General features: G+C 39.6%; 1 protein-coding gene across 3 annotated transcripts in view; it reads left to right on the top strand.

Annotated features, from left to right (window-relative positions):
* Positions 1–18,676, top strand: part of DKK3 (dickkopf WNT signaling pathway inhibitor 3) — a 59,698-nt gene that overhangs the window by 3,603 nt on the left and 37,419 nt on the right. For 2 of the 3 annotated variants that reach the window (XM_054026732.1, XM_054026731.1), the window contains exons 3-5: positions 2,560–2,697; positions 3,198–3,281; positions 12,666–12,761. In XM_054026732.1, coding sequence (XP_053882707.1) covers positions 2,560–2,697; positions 3,198–3,281; positions 12,666–12,761 — 318 coding nt within the window. The remainder of the gene's footprint in view (positions 1–2,559; positions 2,698–3,197; positions 3,282–12,665; positions 12,762–18,676) is intronic. The other variant, XM_054026733.1, reaches the window with a different exon arrangement.

The following is an 18,676-nucleotide window of genomic DNA, read 5'->3' as shown; positions in this document are numbered from 1 at the left end:
ATTATTTTAGGCACTCGTGGTCAAAAATTTTGGATTGGACTTTTTAAAAGAAGTCCAGAATTGCCAGATAACTAACATCTTAAAATGTGACGTGTCTATTAATATTGGACTTCTCTGCAGCTATCAGGTGCCTTCCTCCCACTAAACTTGCCCCACTCTTTTGATCCTCAGTTCTACTTACCCTTTATATCTGCTTCCTCTGCTCCTGTTTCCATGCTACTGAGTGCCTGAAATCCAGGCACCATGCAGCCTTCCTTCTCTACACATTTGTTCTTACCTCCTTGAGTATGATCATTTTCCTGGTAAAACAGCACTGATCCTTTAGATCACCTTCACCTGCACCTTCAACCTTTCCGACTGTTATCTATATCTGTCTCCTGACACCCTCCCTCTCTCTCTCCTTTCACTCTGAGCAGGATCCCACTAGTTTCATAAAGGATAAAATTGATGCCATGCAGCAGAATTTTCACATTTTTCGCTCTGTGCCCTACCTCTATCCTAAAAACGCTCTCCCTGCTCAACATATTTTTTCCTTCCATTTTTTTCTCTATATAATCTCTTAAAAATGTTCTTCACCTTTCCTTCGATTATAACCTTTGTTCATGCTTTAGTCATCTCCTTTCTATTCTCTTGCCTTGCTCTCCTCCAGTCTATCCACAATATGAAGTATCGTGCGGGAGGGAAGCCACTCAGATACTGTGGTGATGAGCACATCATATAAACAGAGAGAGCCAAAATGCTTCCGCTGCTGCAGAAACAATCTTCCTTTTTCACCATTTGGACATTCCGCTCGTATTCACATTTCTCACCCTCACTTCCAGTTGTGTACATACCCACACTCCTGCTTATCTTTGATATCATTTCCTCCTAGTGCCCTTCACTAACACAGGCCTTCTTCCAATCTATTGTATGTATTACAGTAGCATCTCGGGGCTTCAACGGAGATCAGTCCCCTATTTTGCTAGGAACTGTACAAAAATGTAGTAAGAGGCAGTCCCTGCCCTGAAGTGCTTATAGTGTAAATAAACTAGACAGAGTGGGAGAAAGAATGTGTTACTGTCATTTTACAGATGGGGGAACTGAGATGCAAAGAGACTAAGTGACTTGCCCAAGATCACACAGGAAAGGAAAGATCACTAAGCCAGAAATTGAACCTGTAAGTCCTAGTCCAGTGTATTATCCACAAAAACATCCTCTACAATCCTCCCCATTCTCTGCAAGGAGCCTTTTTCTATATTGCCCCTTACAAATCTTCCTTTTTATACTGTGCCTCAAATAGACCCTTTGCTCTTTAAATCCCTTCTCAGAAATCAGTTATTCCAAGAAGCCTTTCTGTGATAAACCACCTGAAAAACAAATCTTTAAAAATATTTAATTAAAATCACTACATCTGAACTTTTGATCTTCATCTGCACAACTGCTGTATTGTACATCAGTCCTCTATTGTGTGTTTAATTTAGATCGTAAGCCCCAATGGAGTAGAGACCATGTCTTTATTGTACAGTGACAAATGTGCTTTGTCAGTGCTTAATAAAGAAAGATTGGCTATGGTCCAACTATGGTAACCACATCCTTACTAATTTTAAATTAACAATGATGGGTACAGAGAACTGAGGTATTGTAAATATTACACACTTTTAAAAATGGCCACAGCAAAAACGGTTAGAAAAAAGATAGACACTCAAAAAGAAAACCCATCACCAGTGGGACATGTCCCCTGGGAAAAATTCTAAAGCTCAACCGGGTGAACTTTACAGTATTTTAGACCTAATATAGAGGTCTCAAGTAAATAGCTGGTTTATTTGGAACTCTGTTAATGTTCCCAGCAGGTTTCTCTTGTTCACAAAGATTTCTTTCTTGGTTTTGTGCACTTTAAAATTCCATTCCTTTTTTACTCTTTAATTCAAAGAGCGATCCCATCATCTCCTTCCCAGTGTGATCAGAGCACTGGGAATGCATGGGGCAGAATTAAGGCTGTGATTGCACTCCAATACAATGGGAATTTTGCTTGTTGTTAAGGAGTGCAAGATTGAGCATGCAGGTCCTGATCCAAAGCCAATGAAAGACCTTCTCTTGACTTCAGTGACTTCGGATGATGCTCTTTGTCCTTACAGAACCTTTTCCTGCTCTTCCTCAGGTGTGACAATCTATCTCAGGAGTAGTGTTTATCAGGGAAATGTAGATAGGCCTGCTACTGATTAAATGTTAACTCAGTTTCAGCCCATGGTGAATATAAAGAAGTTCTGCAGCGCCCACTTACCCTCCTGACATTCAATTCCATAGAAAGACTGCCTTGTTCTCATACTTTAAATAGCCTACTGCTCAAGAGTTTGGTGCTCCAGTATCATGACATGGCAGTCTGTTGCATTAAAAAAGCTGGCATGCTCATTTTTGAGATAGCTGAGGAAGCATTTTCATACAATAGAAATCAGTACTAATAAATGTGACACTGTTTAGGGTAGGACAAAAAGTGTTGCTCGCTCTATTTTACTGTTTCTGCTTAAGGTTACAAGTCACCAATGATGAATGTATTGCTCACTAGTTTATTGCATTTGTTAGATGGAGGCTGAGGAAGAAGGGGCAAAAAACCCATCAGAAGTTGACTTTGAAAACTTACCTCCCAGCTACCATAATGAATCCAACACAGACACCAAAATTGGTAATAAAACCATTCATACCCACCAGGAAATTGACAAGGTAGGAAACAATGCATATAACTATTTACCCTTGCTTGTACTGGCCTTGCAGAGTAAGAGCTTGTCACATGTTGAAAAATTTTAGAGAATCTAGAGTTGAGTTCATGAACGTCTTGTATATGATTTGCTTCTAGAATTAGCAGTTAGGTGGGGAAGTGGCAAATGGTTAATGTGGCAAAATGGCTTGTTTTGTTCCATTGCTATAGTGACTTTCCACACTGCATAGTAATGCCTGGAGAATATGGACTACAGATATGATACTTACTGTGGAATGTAAGAGTGATCACTGCTCAAGACTTGATTGATTAACTTCTTTACTATGACATTCTGAAAAAGAATAGTGGGATTCATTATCCACTTTTACCAGTTGCAGTCACTATTGCAGGGCAGGAAATGAAAAATAAACAGGATTAACATTAGAGTAATACTGTACTAAACAGTAACAGAGGACTAAAATGGCATTCATATTCATCTAATTTATTGTTCCTGTTGACATATTAGGTTACAGATAACAAAACTGGATCAACAATCTATTCCGAGACCGTTATTACATCTATAAAAGATGGAGAAAGCAAGAGGAATCATGTGAGTGAAGACCACCTTTTTTTTTCTTTTAAAATTAAAGTCAATGTTTTTGTTTATCATCTAGAATAAAGCAGTTCAGTTTACAGCTCAGCCCAGCAGAACTTTTAAATATTAAAAACAAACCACTTAGATTTACACAAAAAGTAATACTTCAAAACACTTTTTAACTACTAGGAATTGCCAGTGTCAGGCTGACACTTTTTTTTGTATAGTTCCCTTCTTACTGAGGGATCCCAGAGAACCTTACAAACTAATTTGCTATCTTCATTCATGCAAACTCATACTAAAGTCTTATGGGAGTTTTGCCTGAGAAAGCACAAAAGCAGTGCTTAACTTGTGCCAGGGCTGAGCCTTGGCAGTTCATAGCTCCGGCACCTCTGAGCTTGCTGCATCAGTTATGAATGTAAAAAAAATTGCTTGAGCCCCGGCACCTCTTTCATAACAAATTAATTACTGCACAAAAGAGTCTGATGTATATGTTCTTCACTGCTGAAGTTCAGCCATCTGTGGGGTACAGAGAACATCAGAGTAGGTGGTTTCTTCACTGTGTTCTTTGGCTGCTGCATGATGTCATTCAGCCAGATATCCAAGCAACACTATCAGGCAGGCCAATGGCTAAGGACATTAAATTATAGTCCACTGCCTGAACAGTATAAACTCCCAGTATCTTCTGTTCCTCACAACCTTCTGGTACCTAGCACCACAAGGTTTGAAGTGTAGCATACTGTGGAAGAAGAATTCTGATGTTGTGGGTTGGCATGATGGTGGGTATAAAGGTTTTGTTGGTATGAGCTGGGATGGGGGTATTGGCACATCCTGATTATGCAGATCATTCCAATGAAAGCTAATATTTCCTTGGTGTCACTCTACTCCATAGGTGTTCTGTCTGTGCCTCATACTTTACAGAAAACATCTTTAGAGAGTTTTAGAAAAAGTTATTGGTACTATTTATAGCCATCTTCTATTTTTCACATCTCTTGTTCAAATCTCTATTTATGGGCATCTCTGAAAAAGTGAGTTTTAGGAGAGATTTAATAGTTAAATATAAAAACCAAACAAACAAAACTCTAGGTTTTTTCAGGCAGTGGTGCAGAATATTGCTCATTCTGCACTTCAAGCTAGTGTAATACCAGAGATTGGGAAAATGGAATTTCAGTATTTTGGAGAGAGATAATTTTGTGGCTTTATTTTTTAAGAAGATGGTTGTTTGAAGCTGGTCAGTGTGGTGAAATGTAAGGAATAAACTTGGTAGAGAGCAATCAGGCCTCATTCCTTCAAGCATTTATACACACGTTTATTTTTACTACCATCAGGAATCCTATTGGATTTAATGGATAGAGTGCAGGTGAGACAGTCAGTGGTGCAAAATATGTAATTTATCACATGGTTCCAAAATTTACCTTGTTGAGAATTTGAAGTTTTAGATCAGAGACGTACTTTGTCAGGTAATCAAAGAATACCAATGATAGTCAAACACTGAAAGGGTTGCAGAGCGAAAATTTACCTTGCTTTTCATAAATCTTCCACTTACTGTGCTTAGGTTACGACAGCTTTCTGGTTTCTGATATTGCTGCGATTAGTCTCTTTTCGCCCCTCCTGGCACCTTCTGATGTTATCACATCTTTCACGTTTATTTTGCTTCTTTCTTGGAACAACCTGCTGGTTCAATCCTGCTCGGGGAGCCTGTGTGGAATAATAATACTCCTTTGTGGTTTACTGCCCTTTATCCTATTATTGAACTTCAATTAAACTTGTTCTGTTAGCATCAGCATGAAAATTTCTCCACCAACTTTATTAAAATGGAGATGAAAGGGGATTTCTCGATAGCCATGTATGTTTGAGAAGTCTTGCTGCTAGCAAATATAATAAAATATTAATTATTGAAACAGTAATAACTTTATCTTGCATGAATATTTACAATTTATCCAGGACACTGATAACTGTTTAAAGTACCTTCTATTTGTAGTTTAGAATCATTAGTCTGGTCTGTGTTGGTATGATTGGAAAATAACTTTTGCCTGGCAGCTCTTTGGTGTCCTAGCCAAAATGAATTGGTTGTCTCAGTCCACTCCCTAGGAGGGGGTGTTAACGTTGCATAGATCACCCTCAGAACTGGAATCGGTTTAAACCCTAGAGACAATCACCAGGGACACACTGAGGCATGCTGGCATGGGGCAGTATCAGGGCCGGCTCCAGCAAAAAAAAAAAAAAAAGCCGTGATCGGCGGCGGCAGTTCAGCGGCAGGTCCTTCGCTCCTAGAGGGAGTGAGGGACCTGCCGCCCCCGAATTGTCGCAGGTGCTGCCCCTCTCCCTTGGCCGCCCCAAGCACCTGCTTGTTAAGCTGGTGCCTGGAGCCGGCCCTGGGCAGTATGGACTGGAATAACAGTGCACTGCTACTGCTTTGCTATCAGTAATTAGTTTCTTTTTTCTGGGCTGCCATCTTTCATGGGGAGAACCTTTTTTTTTTTTAAACCAGTGCTACAGCTGCTTGCAGGCAAACCAACACTTCCCTGAGTCTCTGGCTTATAAGTCTATCCTCCATTCCACACTGGAAGATCACCCCACTGGTTCTTGGTGTACGGCTAAGGGAGATATAACAAAATGCCATACTTGCACCGACCAATTTGCAGTCCTGCAGCACTTTAAAGCACCAGCTTGAAGTAGCTGAAGTTGCAGTAGTGAGGGTAAGCCAGGCTTCTTGGTGGTGGTGGTGTTATGGCCAAGGGGATGGAGGGGAAAACAAGGCTGAATACCATGGGGCTGGGAGAGCAGTGATACTGACAATTGTATGAGGAAATAAGTCAGGGTGAAAATTGTAATGGGTTAATGAAGTGAGGCTGAAGATAACATTGAAGGGATCAAGGCAACAGAGAAGGCCCAAGGCCTGACATCACTAGGGTAAGGAGGAGACTAGAAAGAAGCAATTGGGGGAAAGAGGAGGAAGGTGCCTGCAGTGATTGAAAGTTGGCAGAGGGAGAAACTGAGTGTGGGTGCAAGGAACATGGGAATTCTTGGAATGGCTTATGTTTATGGACCCTTTGTGCTAAAGGAACCACTCACTTGCAGATCTCAAATGACTACTGCTTGTCTGCTGGTAAACAGAAGAGGCATAATATTCTAATGCTGAACAGTGTCTGTCTAGATTAGGGCCAGATCCAACCACACTGATTTAAGGCTTTAAACACTGTATAATCTGGGTACCAGGGAGATTTGTTTAAAAAAAAAAAATGTGGAACACAGTTATGTACTTGTACCAGTGAAGGGGTTAATGTATATCTCTTATGTGCAGTGTAGTACTTGGGAATGAAACTAATTTTGTAATCTAACTTCCTGGCAAGCCGTGTACCAAAGTAGAATGACAGCCACATTGTAAGTCATGCAGCATTCCTGCTAATAAGGACACGTGTCGGTATGGAGTATTTCTTGGAACTACTACTAGATTTTCCCCAGCAAGTTCACACCATAGACTTAAACTTCTTTCATTTGCTCTTCCTAGTACATAGTTTGCTAGACATTTGTTTAAAGTGGCTGGGTTTATAAGAAGAACTATTTGTAGTGTAATATATTTTAAAGCCCCAAAGCTGAAAACTTCAAAGATATATTTTTTTCCTCATGTTAATGACTCCTTCCCCCAATTAAGTCTCTCTCAGAGAAGAAGCTTTTTAGAGTCACCATATGGCATATATAAAGGAAACATAAGTGGTGGTACAGTAGTATCTTAAATTTTTCAAAATTGTTTTCAGATAATTTGTTTTTATTATCAGAATAGCCAAATTTTCTTTATTCCAGCTCATATTTTGGAATTTTCTTAGTTGGGTGAGGATAGTAATAACTATGATGTTGTCTAACACTTTTGTATGTTACATTTTCTTGCAATTTTTTTAACTATATATTTTGACAAAGGAGATATTGGGGTTATTGTTACTTATGCAACACCATAAATACTTGATGCTGTAGATCTACATGTATACAAAATATTACTGTAAATATCTTAATTTAGATATGTTTTTATATGCAATCTCTCCGACTCTAAATCATGGGTTCTCAAACTGGGGGTTGGGACCCCTCAGGGGGTCGTGAGGTTATTACATGGGGGGGGGGTCACGAGCAGTCAGCCTTCACCCCAAACCCTGCTTTGTCTCCAGCATTTATAATGGTGTTAAATATATTAAAAGTGTTTTTAATTTATAAGGGGGGGAGGGGTGTCGCACTCAGAGGCTTGCTATGTGAAAGGGGTCACCAGTACAAAAGTTTGAGAACCACTGCTCAAATATACTGTGTCAATTCTGGTGCCTACAATCAAGAAGGATGTTGATAAATTGGAGAGGGTTCAGAGAAGAGCCACAAGAATGATTAAAGGATTAGAAAACATTCCTTATAGTAATAGAATAAAGGAGCTCTATCTATTTAGCTTAACAAAGAGAAGGTTAAAGGGTGATTTGATTATAGTCTAAAAATGTCTACATGGTGAACAAGTATTTAATAATGGACTTTTCAATCTAGCAGAGAGAGATGGCACAGTCCAGTGGCTGGAACTTGAAGCTAGACAAATTCAGACTGGAAATGAGGTATACGTTTTTTAACAGTGAGAGTAATTAACCAGTGGAACAATTTACCAAGGGTCATGGTGGATTCTTCATCATTGACAATTTTAAAATCCAGATTAGATGTTTTTCTAAAAGATATGCTCTAGGAATTATTTTGGGGAAGTTCTATGGCCTGCGTTATACTGGAGGAGAGATGATCCCTTCTAGCCTTGGAATCTATAAAAAGCTCTGTACAATAATGAGGTAGATATAGTGCTGGCAATCCAGTGACTGTGCAGGCAAACATTGGCCATTATGCACTCAGCAATAGCTCACAAGCAGCAATGGATATTTTAACCTCTTTCATAGCAGAGCGCACAATTCAGGTATTATTCCCCCACTTCCTTTTAAAAAGTGGAACACATTTTTTTAACTTCTATTTGGAAAGTTAGTAAAGACGGACAGAATAAAAATGCCTAGCTCTTTTCATCCATAGATCCTAAAATGCTTTACAAAGCAGGCAAGTATTATCCCCATATTACAGATGAGGGGAAATTGAGACAGAGAGGTGAAGTGACTTGCCAAAGTCACCCATTAAGCCCATGCTGGAGGGAAATCTGGGGTGTGACAAGTCCTAGTGAAGTGCTTTATCCACTTAGCCACACTAGGGACTTCTCTTTAATGTCTTGTTTTAGCTGTGCAGTCATCACCACTAATATTGTGGCTAAAACAGTTTCATAGGACATAGTACAGCTCTCACTGAGCTCCAGGGCAGGCGGCCTTGATCCAGTCATGGAGAAGATGCAAGGCATTTCCATGGGATTAGTGATAGATTAAGAGACATTATTTTTCAGGTCACTAATCACTAGGGTACATCCTGCACCAAGATCATTACTGTTGCTATTAGTGAAACAAAACTACTTAAATATTTGCTGGAGTTGATTTGTAGTGTGTGTGTGTGTGTGTGTATATTATAATTAATTATATTATATTAATTATATGCGTGCCTGCCTGCTGTAGTTAGGTATTGCTGGACCCGAAGGAAAGCTAACAAAGAGCAACAAAAATGAACAGTGGCTTGGAGGGATTGTCTTTTAAGGAACGATTAAAAGAGGGAAATTCTATAGCTTGGTCAAGGAACGCTTAATGGAGGGCTATAAGTCTACAAGTATTTGAAATTTGTAAACATCAGAGAAGAATATGAGTTACTTAGGGTGGTACAAGGGGATAGAACTATTGTAGGAGTAATGGAATACAATTAAGGAAAAAATTTAGGCTACATAGTAGGAAAAATAGCCTGCCAGTGAGATATGTTAGACTGAGGAATAATTTCCTAAGGCAAGGGGTAGAAGTCCCATTGCTTAGATACTTGAAGTCTAGTGTGGACAAACACTAGAAAATGAGTTATTAGGGAACACTTTTGCACTGGCAGGGAGATGGACTGGGTGCTCTCTTAGGTCCTTTTTCATCCATAACACTTACTTCGAATGTAAGAGTCTACAATTAAGTGCTCAGCAGGAGAGTTGGACTTGCTCCCCGTCCTGTTAGAGCAGGAATGGAATTTGGCCACCAAAACCCACAGTTATCCTGAGATTATGCGCCAGATGAACATGCATCACTTCACTCCAGTTGAAGATCTGATTGAACTTCTCAATTATAGGACCAGATATTTTGAATAATAAAGTGCCATTTTTAGCCACTTCTCTGCCCAGACTGTATCTGCACTTTTAGTATTCACTCAGCAGCATTAGAACATATTTCACCATAGAACAGCTCCCTTTTTCAAACTGAAGGGCATCAATGAAGAAAAGATAATCTTTATTATTATTATTATTATTATTATTATTTTTAAATACATCCGTCTCAGTCATCTTACAGCTCAGGTCTGCACCCCTTATTTGCACTGAGTAGACTCAATTAATTCTCTGAAAAGTTTGCCCTGATTCATTTGAATAACTGCCATGTTACATTTCAGAATACTCAGAAGTGTCTGTATCTGTGCTTGGCTTTTGTTTTGTTGCCAGTTCTTCTTTCTAATTAACTTCTCTGCTGTTTATCTAGGTATATCAAGCAATAGTAACCCCAAAAAACAGACTTATAAAACAATATGTGTATAAGCTCTATATTCTTCAAGTAATGTTAAATGAAAACTTTTGAAAATTGGTTCTGAGATGACCTGGATTGCCTTCTAAATAATAGATTTAGAGATAATAGATGCTCTTTTGTAACCAAATTTCTTTTATCCAAAAGGGTGACATTCTGTTGTGCAGTTTTGGGTAATGAACAAGCAACTTATCTGGGGTGTATTTTTTTTTTTTTTTTTTAATTGTGGTGGTGAAGTACCAAAAGGTAGTTGAAAAGGGCAGATAATAAAATTTGCTAGGATTCTTTGTTTTGTTTTGGGGCGGGAGGGAAGAGAATATATTCTAGGAAACACATTCATTGGTTTATTGAAATGCTGTTAAGTTGGTATAAGTGTGTTTGGAGACTCATAAGAGAAAAGAAATGATTTCCTGGTAGCCTGTTTTGATAATATTAAAACAAACTCACAACTTGTTGATCACATTAGTCTAAACAGCTTTGAATATGGAAAATTAGGTATGTTGTTTCACAAAAGCTGAAGTTAATACTTGGAAGGAAATCTATGGAATGCTGAAGACAGCCTCCCTGTTTGCAAATGCAATTTATAGATTTTGATTAAAAAAAAAAAGATTATCATCATCCATCCTACTCATTAGTGGTCCTTACGCAATAGCAAAATTTACAGTCAATACAGTGAACTCTTCATCTCAGTGATCAACTGCCCCACAACTTAAACGCCATGACACATCCAGCCTATGGGAAGAATTGAATTCTAGAGTCATGGAGGTCTTCATAGAGAATATATGCACTCATATTTTGTGCCCACAGCCCTCCTCCAAATAAACTGCAGATACAAATCTTTAGTATTGCTAACCTCAAACATTCAAAAACCATGAGTCATGCCCAAAAAATCTTGAGACTACGGTGGCTTATAGTTGATTTTTGAAATAATAAATATTTGGATTATTTTTACCTTCCTCCTGGTTTGTGAGTATTTAGCATGCACTTCTTTCACATTTTTGAGATTTTTTTTTCTCTGCAATAATGGGGGATAGAAACTTACTTTTTAAAAAAACGAAAGCTGAAGTTCTCATGCAAATACCTGATTCCAGCAGATGGGACTTTAAGAATGAGTTACAAGATAAAATTGTGAGAATTGATTACACTGAGTCTAATTGCTTGCACTGTTAACTGCCAGGTTTTTGCTTGCAATTTAATAATGGGTGCAGACAACTTACAGCTGTGAAGTAAAAGGTAATGCTTTGGAAAATTTGGCCTTTTAGCAGACATTGCTTAATTGCTTCTGTGGCATGCCCAGTGCCATGATTTTTAAACTTGTATTTAGTGGCCTTTTGATATTTCTGCCACAATACGTTGGCACATTTCCTCTCTCCATCCTCCAACTCAGAGAAGCTTCTTCAAATAGGAACTGCTGAGGAGGTAAGTGCAGAAGAGAGCTCCAACTTTCTGGGAAATATTTAAATGACAGGGAGTACGGATTTAAAAAAAAAAACCCTGTGGTTACCTTTTTGTGCTGTTTGGTGGTGGGTTTGTTTTTTTTAAAAGCCAAATGCTGGAGAGGATGTAGAAATAAGGACCTTTCTGCACATATGATGGGAATATTCGTAGATGATAGAATTTTGAAGGAATATAGTAACATTTAAGGTAACCCATGGTGATTCTGTTAGGTTATAGTCCAGAACAGGACACTGATTTTCAAAGGACCCATTCAGGAAGAGGACAGGTTACTCCAGCATTAGTGGAACGGAGAAACAAGGTATGGAAGTCATTGCAATAGGGGGGAAAATGAATAGCCTTATACCAGAAACAAGCAGATTTCACAATGTATGGTTACCATTTTGGGAGTGTGAACAAAATATTTATACAGACAACCATATAATATTAACCAAACAAATGGACTTTTTAAAGGTGACTGATGCAGAGGAAGCAGAAGGATAGCAGGGCAAATTATTTCTGTGGATGCATATAACAGCTGATTGTGATTTATAGACGGTGAAAGAAAAGAAGGGAACAATTGCTGGAAAAAATCTCAGGCCTGGAAGTTGGAGTATCAGTTCACATTTTAACAATTGTGTGTTGTAGGCTAGATATTCTAAAGTTGTAACTCTCTAGATGTGAGAGACCCTCTTGGTTCTTTGAAGATTAAATAAGGTGGAATTAGTAGGAGAAAGATGATTTACGATTAATAAGATTTCATACTTGTGTAGAAATCTGAATTTATTAGATTAAGGTTAAGTGTAAACATCTGTCTGTTTGGTTCTTTTCAGTTTATTGGTGAAGAAAGTTTTAAAAAGTGTTGCCCTCTTGTAACCACAGACTGTTTCATTTCAAAACAGCGACCAACCAATATTCAAATACAGTAGCTTCAGGACAAGAAATATATTTCATTGCATAATACCAGCAACTGGGAGATCATTAAAAAAAGCTTAAAATGCCTTTTATTATAATTGGACATTATAGATATGGAAATGAAGAAAGCTACTATGGCAGAAGAAGTCCCGTTTTAAAATAAATAAGAGATTGTGGCTCTTTACAATTTATTTTGCACTTTTAACCACCTCGCCTGTACTCTGACCACTAGTCCATCAACAACTGGATCACTTCTAATATTCCAAATCCCAGAACAGCTTTTACATCCTGTCTGTTTCTTTAGTTATTTTTGTTTGCCCATCATATGGTATCTGAGCACTGAAGAGAAGCCATTTTTAATAATAAAAGTAGTAGCCACAAAATTGTTTTCTCCTTACATCCAAAGGAGGAATTTTGTTTCAAAATTACTCTAAAGAGAAGGACAGGAGACCGTCATTCCTGGCATGAGATGGCTTTAAGGACCAGCATTTCACAAATAGAAGTAAGTAGAAAAAGTGTTCCATACTAGTTGTGACAAAGTTCCTCCTCTACCTTGGTGGGTCCTGCGCTTATTGGCAGATTTGCTCGCTTCACAGATTCACCCTGTGGGTCAGGAAATAGTCCAGAGACCTTCCCCTCTGGTAGAAGCTATAGTCCAGGTCAATTCCTCCTGTATTTGATCAGGAGTTGGGAGGTTAGGGGGGGAACCCAGGCCCGCCCTTTACTCCGGGTTCCAGTCCAGGGCCCTGTGGACTACAGCTGTTTAGAGTGCCTCCTGGTACAGTTGCACAACACCTACAACTCCCTGGGCTACTTCCCCATGGCCTCCTCCCAACACCTTCTTTGTCCTCACCACCGGACCTTCCTTCTGATGTCTGATAACGCTTGTACTTCTCAGTCCTCCAGCAGTACACCTACTCACTCTCAGCTTCTTGCTCCCAGTTCCTCGCTCACACACTTCCTCTCCTCTGGCTCCCTAGCTCCCCCTGGCTTGACTGAAGTGAGCCCTTTTATAGCATCAGAGGGGCCTTAATTAGAGTCAGGTGCTTAATTGCCTCACCTGACTCTTAGCAGATTAATTGGAGTCAGGTGGTCTGTTAGCCTGGAGCAGCCCCTGCTCTGGTCACTCAGGGAACAGAAAACTACTTATCCAGTGGCCAGTATATCTCCCTTCTGCTACTCTGCTGTTCCCAACTGGTCTGGGTCTATCACACAGTGGAAAGCTAGGAATCCCCCTTCTCCTCTTCTGCTGAGAGACGGATTTTGTTTTTAGCCCTCAATGACAGATATAAATATTAAAACTGTGATATGATTTATAGAAAAGTTATTTTGGATCATTCTTAGAAGTTTCTTACATTAATTTCTTATTTGTCTCTTGTGGAGGCCTCCAGAGTTACCAATAAGCTCATAAATAGTGACAGCCAGGATTTAAAGGCAGAGGGATATTAAAAACCCATAGAATGTGTAGACACTCTTGTGGTGGTGTGTTTTTTATTCTGGATTTGTGCAGCATCTAACACAGTGGGTTTCTGGTCCAAGGAAAGAGCTCACAGATGCTATGGTAATACAAATAATAAATGTGGGGATTTTAGCCCACTGTAAAAATGTTCTTTTCTATTTGTCAGCATTGGTACTCTCAGAATATCCCTTATCGGGGGTAGCCGTGTTAGTCTGAAGTAAGGTTTTTTACCCACGAAAGCTTATGCCCAAAGAAATCTGTTAGTCTTTAAGGTGCCACTGGACTCCTTGTTGTTTTTCAGAATATCCCTGTAGATGGTGATGGTGGGGGAGTTCTAACATCAAATGATAAACACACAGTGCTCTTCTCTTCTTGTTTTTTCACCCTACTAACCTTTCTCCCATCCCCCAAAACATTAATAGATTCCATGGCCAGAAGGGACCATTATGACCTAGTCTGACCTCCTGTATAACACAGGCCATAGAACTTTCCCAAAAATAATTCTAGAGCAGATCTTTTAGAAAAACATCTGATCTTGATTTTAAAATAGTCAGTGATGGAGAATTCACCACAGCCTTTGGTAAAATGATCCAGTGGTTAATTACTTTGACCATTAAAATTGTACATGTTATTTCCAGTCTGAATTTGCCTCACTTCAACTTCTAGCCATTGGATCATGTTATAACTTTCTCTGCTAGATTGACGAGCTCATTATTAAATATTTGTTCACCATGTAGATATTTATAGACTCTAACCAAGTCACCTCCTAATATTCTCTTTTGCTCTTCTCTTATCTAAGTTGTATAGATTCAAAGAGCACAATCTATCACTATAAGGCATTTTTTCTAATCCCCTAATAATTCTTGTGGCTCTTCACTGAACCTCTCCAATGTATCAATGTCTTCCTTGAATTATGAGCACCAGAACTGGACACAGTATTCCAGCAGCAGTTGCAAGAGTGCCAAATATAGAGGTAAAATAACCTCTCTGTTCCTATTTGAGATTTCCCTGTGTATGCATCCCAGGATCACATTAGCTCTTTGAGCCATAGTATTGCACTGAAAGCTCATGTTTAGCTCATTATCCACCATGGCCCCCAATTCTTTTTCAGAGTCACTACTTCCCAGGATAGAGTCCCCCATCCTGTAAGTACACCTCTACCCCGATATAACGCAACCCGATATAACACGAATTCAAATATAACACAGTAAAGCAGTGCTCTGGGTGGGGCGGGGCTGTGCACTCCGGCAGATCAAAGCAAGTTCGATTTACCGCATTATAGGTGAAACTGCGTTATGATTTTTTGGCTCCTGAGGACAGCGTTATATCGGGGTAGAGGTGTATTGATGTCCTTATTTCTGTATACAGATAATACTAGAAATGACTGTAAGCTGCTTAGGGCAGGGACATTGTCTTGTTTTACACCTGTTAAGCACCATACACACTTGGCACAATATAACCTATGACAGAACAAAAGGGAAATTCTTTCACCTCTGACAGTGCTTCACTTTGGCTCTGCATCACAAAAAGCGTCAAACTACTCTGACAGAATATCTCAGTTGATATTATTCTCACATGGAGGCCATCAGATTATCTGACTGTTTCAAGTTCCTAGAACAGGAACTGGGCTTCTTGCCAGTTCTGGCACTGAAGTCTAGTTCTTGGGAGGTGCTGCACTGTTGAGAGGCACCATTTAAATTCCCAGACTAACATTCCCTTTCTCAGATTTCAGCTAGGATTGATAGATGCCAGGTTTGGATCCAAGGAGCTTGCATCCCTTTAAGGGGCCAAATTCAGGTCAGGTGTAAATGGGTGCATGGTTGGTGAAGTCATTGTTTTTTGCATACACTTATACCAAGTCTTGACTGAGGTCAAAACATCACATAATTTATTTTCCTGGGACACAGTGTTTAGTATGTACTTTTGGAAAAACAAAAGCTCATGTACAGGAAACAATTTGAGTCACGAGGACTCTGCTGGTACCGTATCAGGGTCAAAATATTACCCCATTCTGCTTGCTTGTCCTTTGTTTAACTGTAGTAAACTAGACTAAGTGATGCATAAATAATTAAAAACAGAATTTGCTCTGCTCAGATGTTTGTTACTTGGAGATTAGCTGTGAAACTCTCACACTCTGTAATAAGTTAAATTAATTTAATATCCTTCCTTTCTAGTGCTAGTGTTTTTGTGTGTGTGTGTGTGTGTGTGTTCATTTCACCCAAAAAGTTAGAATAGTTTTTAGCAAGTGCACTTTTAAATCACATTTTTTTAAAGCATTCATCTTGGTGCTGCAAGTCCACTTCATTCAAATAGAGTAGAACAGATGTCAGTCTCTCAGCGGGGATATGCCAGAGAGCTTCAGGAGCATGAGAACGTTCTTTTTCAGTGCAGTTGCCTGGAAAATATTCCCTTCCTCCTGTCTTTCCATATCTCATTAGTAGACGCTCTGTTGAGAATGACTGTATGTCCTCGGTAGATGTTACGGGTCATTACTTCTGTCTGGGGAGGTTAAGGAGAGTTCTCTTCAAAGTAGTACTAGGAGTCTAGTTCTTGGCATTTTTCTTGCACTTTCAAGGTATATTGTCAGCGAAGGGGTTTCCTTGCTTCTTCAGATATGGCACCTGGTTGCCAAGTACTTACTGTTGTGGAGGTTCTTTCCTAGTGCCTGCTCTTTATTTCTGTGGCTGGAAAGTTTGCTACCTGGACACGAGTTATGGACAGGTGGAGTCAGAGGGTGCAGTAAGAAAATTTTTTCAGCTCAGGTCCACTAATATGGAACTTCCTACCTATTGCTTTACGTAGTCATTTCATATTAAGTGTGCCAAGTTTCAGCCTTCAAAAGTAATTTGGTTGATTGATACTGAGTGAGTATGTGTCTAACCTTGTGCTCTCATTTGTGTGTTTGGAAACTTTGTCTGGAGAATGATAGTTCAATAGTCCAAAGGGTTTTAAAAAATAGCATTCTTATTAATTACTGCTGTCAGACAATCTTGATAAAGGTGTTCAACCTGTCACCTCTAGACTAGTGAACTCAAGATGCAGGAAATACCGGTAATAAGTAAAAATTCTTCACTTTGGTCTGTTCACCCCAACATACTAGGAAGTGGGATTTTATAGAGCAGTGATACTCAGTTAGATCTACCCATGGGACTATTTGAGAATTTAATGACAATAGGCGGGTCATTTGCATAGAAAGCTGACGGGGGTGGGAGGGCGGCAAACCTTCAGCTGCCATTAAAGAAAGACATTGATTGCAATATAAATATTAGTGTTTCCATCTTTTAGCAAAGTTTATAAATCAACATTATTACCTGTGTTTGTGGTAATCTCTAATGGGAGGTTGCCATGGCAAGCTTTGTGAAGAGTGCTTTGTAGGAGGTCAGTGGTAAAAATGCTCATCTGTCAGGTGATTGCAGTGATGTTTTTTTATATTATTCACGGTAGAAAACCCAGATTTGCAGAGGTACGTTGATCTGAACATCATTAAAAGATAGATTGCTAGATTCTAGCTATTCTGAAACTCGTCAGCATATTGAGTCCAGAAATCACACAGTCCCCCTTATCTGAATATTGCCTTCAAGACATCTGAGGTATGGAGCCTTACAATTTCTAACTGAATGGTACCTTCACCAATTGAATCAAAATGTTCTTTGCTTCAGAAGGGCAAGGTCCATCGGCGGAGACAACAAACGAATCACGAACAAATAAAAGCAAATCCTTTGGAATATTAAAAATCTCAAATTGCATTTAAAAATTTTCCATCAGATTGTTTAGGAATTCTTGCATCGTTTTCATTGAAGTTTCATCTGTAGCAACAACTGGATGGATATAAACTATTCAGGAAGGACAGGCAGGGCAGAAAAGGTGGGGGAGTGGCGTTGTATGTAAGAGAGGAGTATGACTGCTCAGAGTTCTGGTATGAAACTGCAGAAAAACCTGAGTCTCTGGATAAAGTTGAGAAGTGTGAGCAACAAGGGTGATGTCATGGTTGGAGTCTGCTATAGACCACCAGACCAGGGGGATGAGGTGGACGAGGCTTTCTTCTGGCAACTAGCAGAAGTTGCTAGATCACAGGCCCTGGTTCTCATGGGAGACTTTAATCACCCTGATATCTGCTGGGAGAGCAATACAGCGGTGCACAGACAATCTAGGAAGTTTTTGGAAAGTGTAGGGGACAATTTCCTGGTGCAAGTGCTGGAGGAACCAACTAGGGGCAGAGCTTTTCTTGACCTGCTGCTCACAAACAGGGAAGAATTAGTAGGGGAAGCAAAAGTGGATGGGAACCTGGGAGACAGTGACCATGAGATGGTAGAGTTCAGGATCTTGACACAAGGAAGAAAGGAGAGCAGCAGAATACGGACCCTGGACTTCAGAAAAGCAGACTTTGACTCCCTCAGGGAACAGATGGACAGGATCCCCTGGGAGAATAACATGAAGGGCAAAGGGGTCCAGGAGAGCTGGCTGTATTTTAAAGAATCCTTATTGCGGTTGCAGGAACAAGCCATCCCGATGTGTAGAAAGAATAGTAAATATGGCAGGCGACCAGCTTGGCTAAACAGTGAAATCCTTGCTGATCTTAAATGCAAAAAAGAAGCTTACAAGAAGTGGAAGACTGGACAAATGACCAGGGAGGAGTATAAAAATATTGCTCAGGCATGCAGGAGTGAAATCAGGAAGGCCAAATCACACTTGGAGTTGCAGTTAGCAAGAGATGTTAAGAGTAACAAGAAGGGTTTCTTCAGGTATGTTAGCAACAAGAAGAAAATCAAGGAAAGTGTGGGCCCCTTACTGAATGAGGGAGGCAACCTAGTAACCGAGGATGTGGAAAAAGCTAATGTACTCAATGATTTTTTTGCCTCTGTCTTCACGAACAAGGTCAGCTCCCAGATTGCTGCAGTGGGCAGTACAGCATGGGGAGAAGGTGGAGAAAGAAGTGGTTCGGGACTATTTAGAAAAAC

The sequence above is a fragment of the Malaclemys terrapin genome, chromosome 4, assembly GCF_027887155.1.
Source record: "Malaclemys terrapin pileata isolate rMalTer1 chromosome 4, rMalTer1.hap1, whole genome shotgun sequence".
NCBI classification, from domain to species: Eukaryota; Metazoa; Chordata; order Testudines; family Emydidae; genus Malaclemys; species Malaclemys terrapin.
This window is presented reverse-complemented; position numbering and strand designations above follow the sequence as displayed.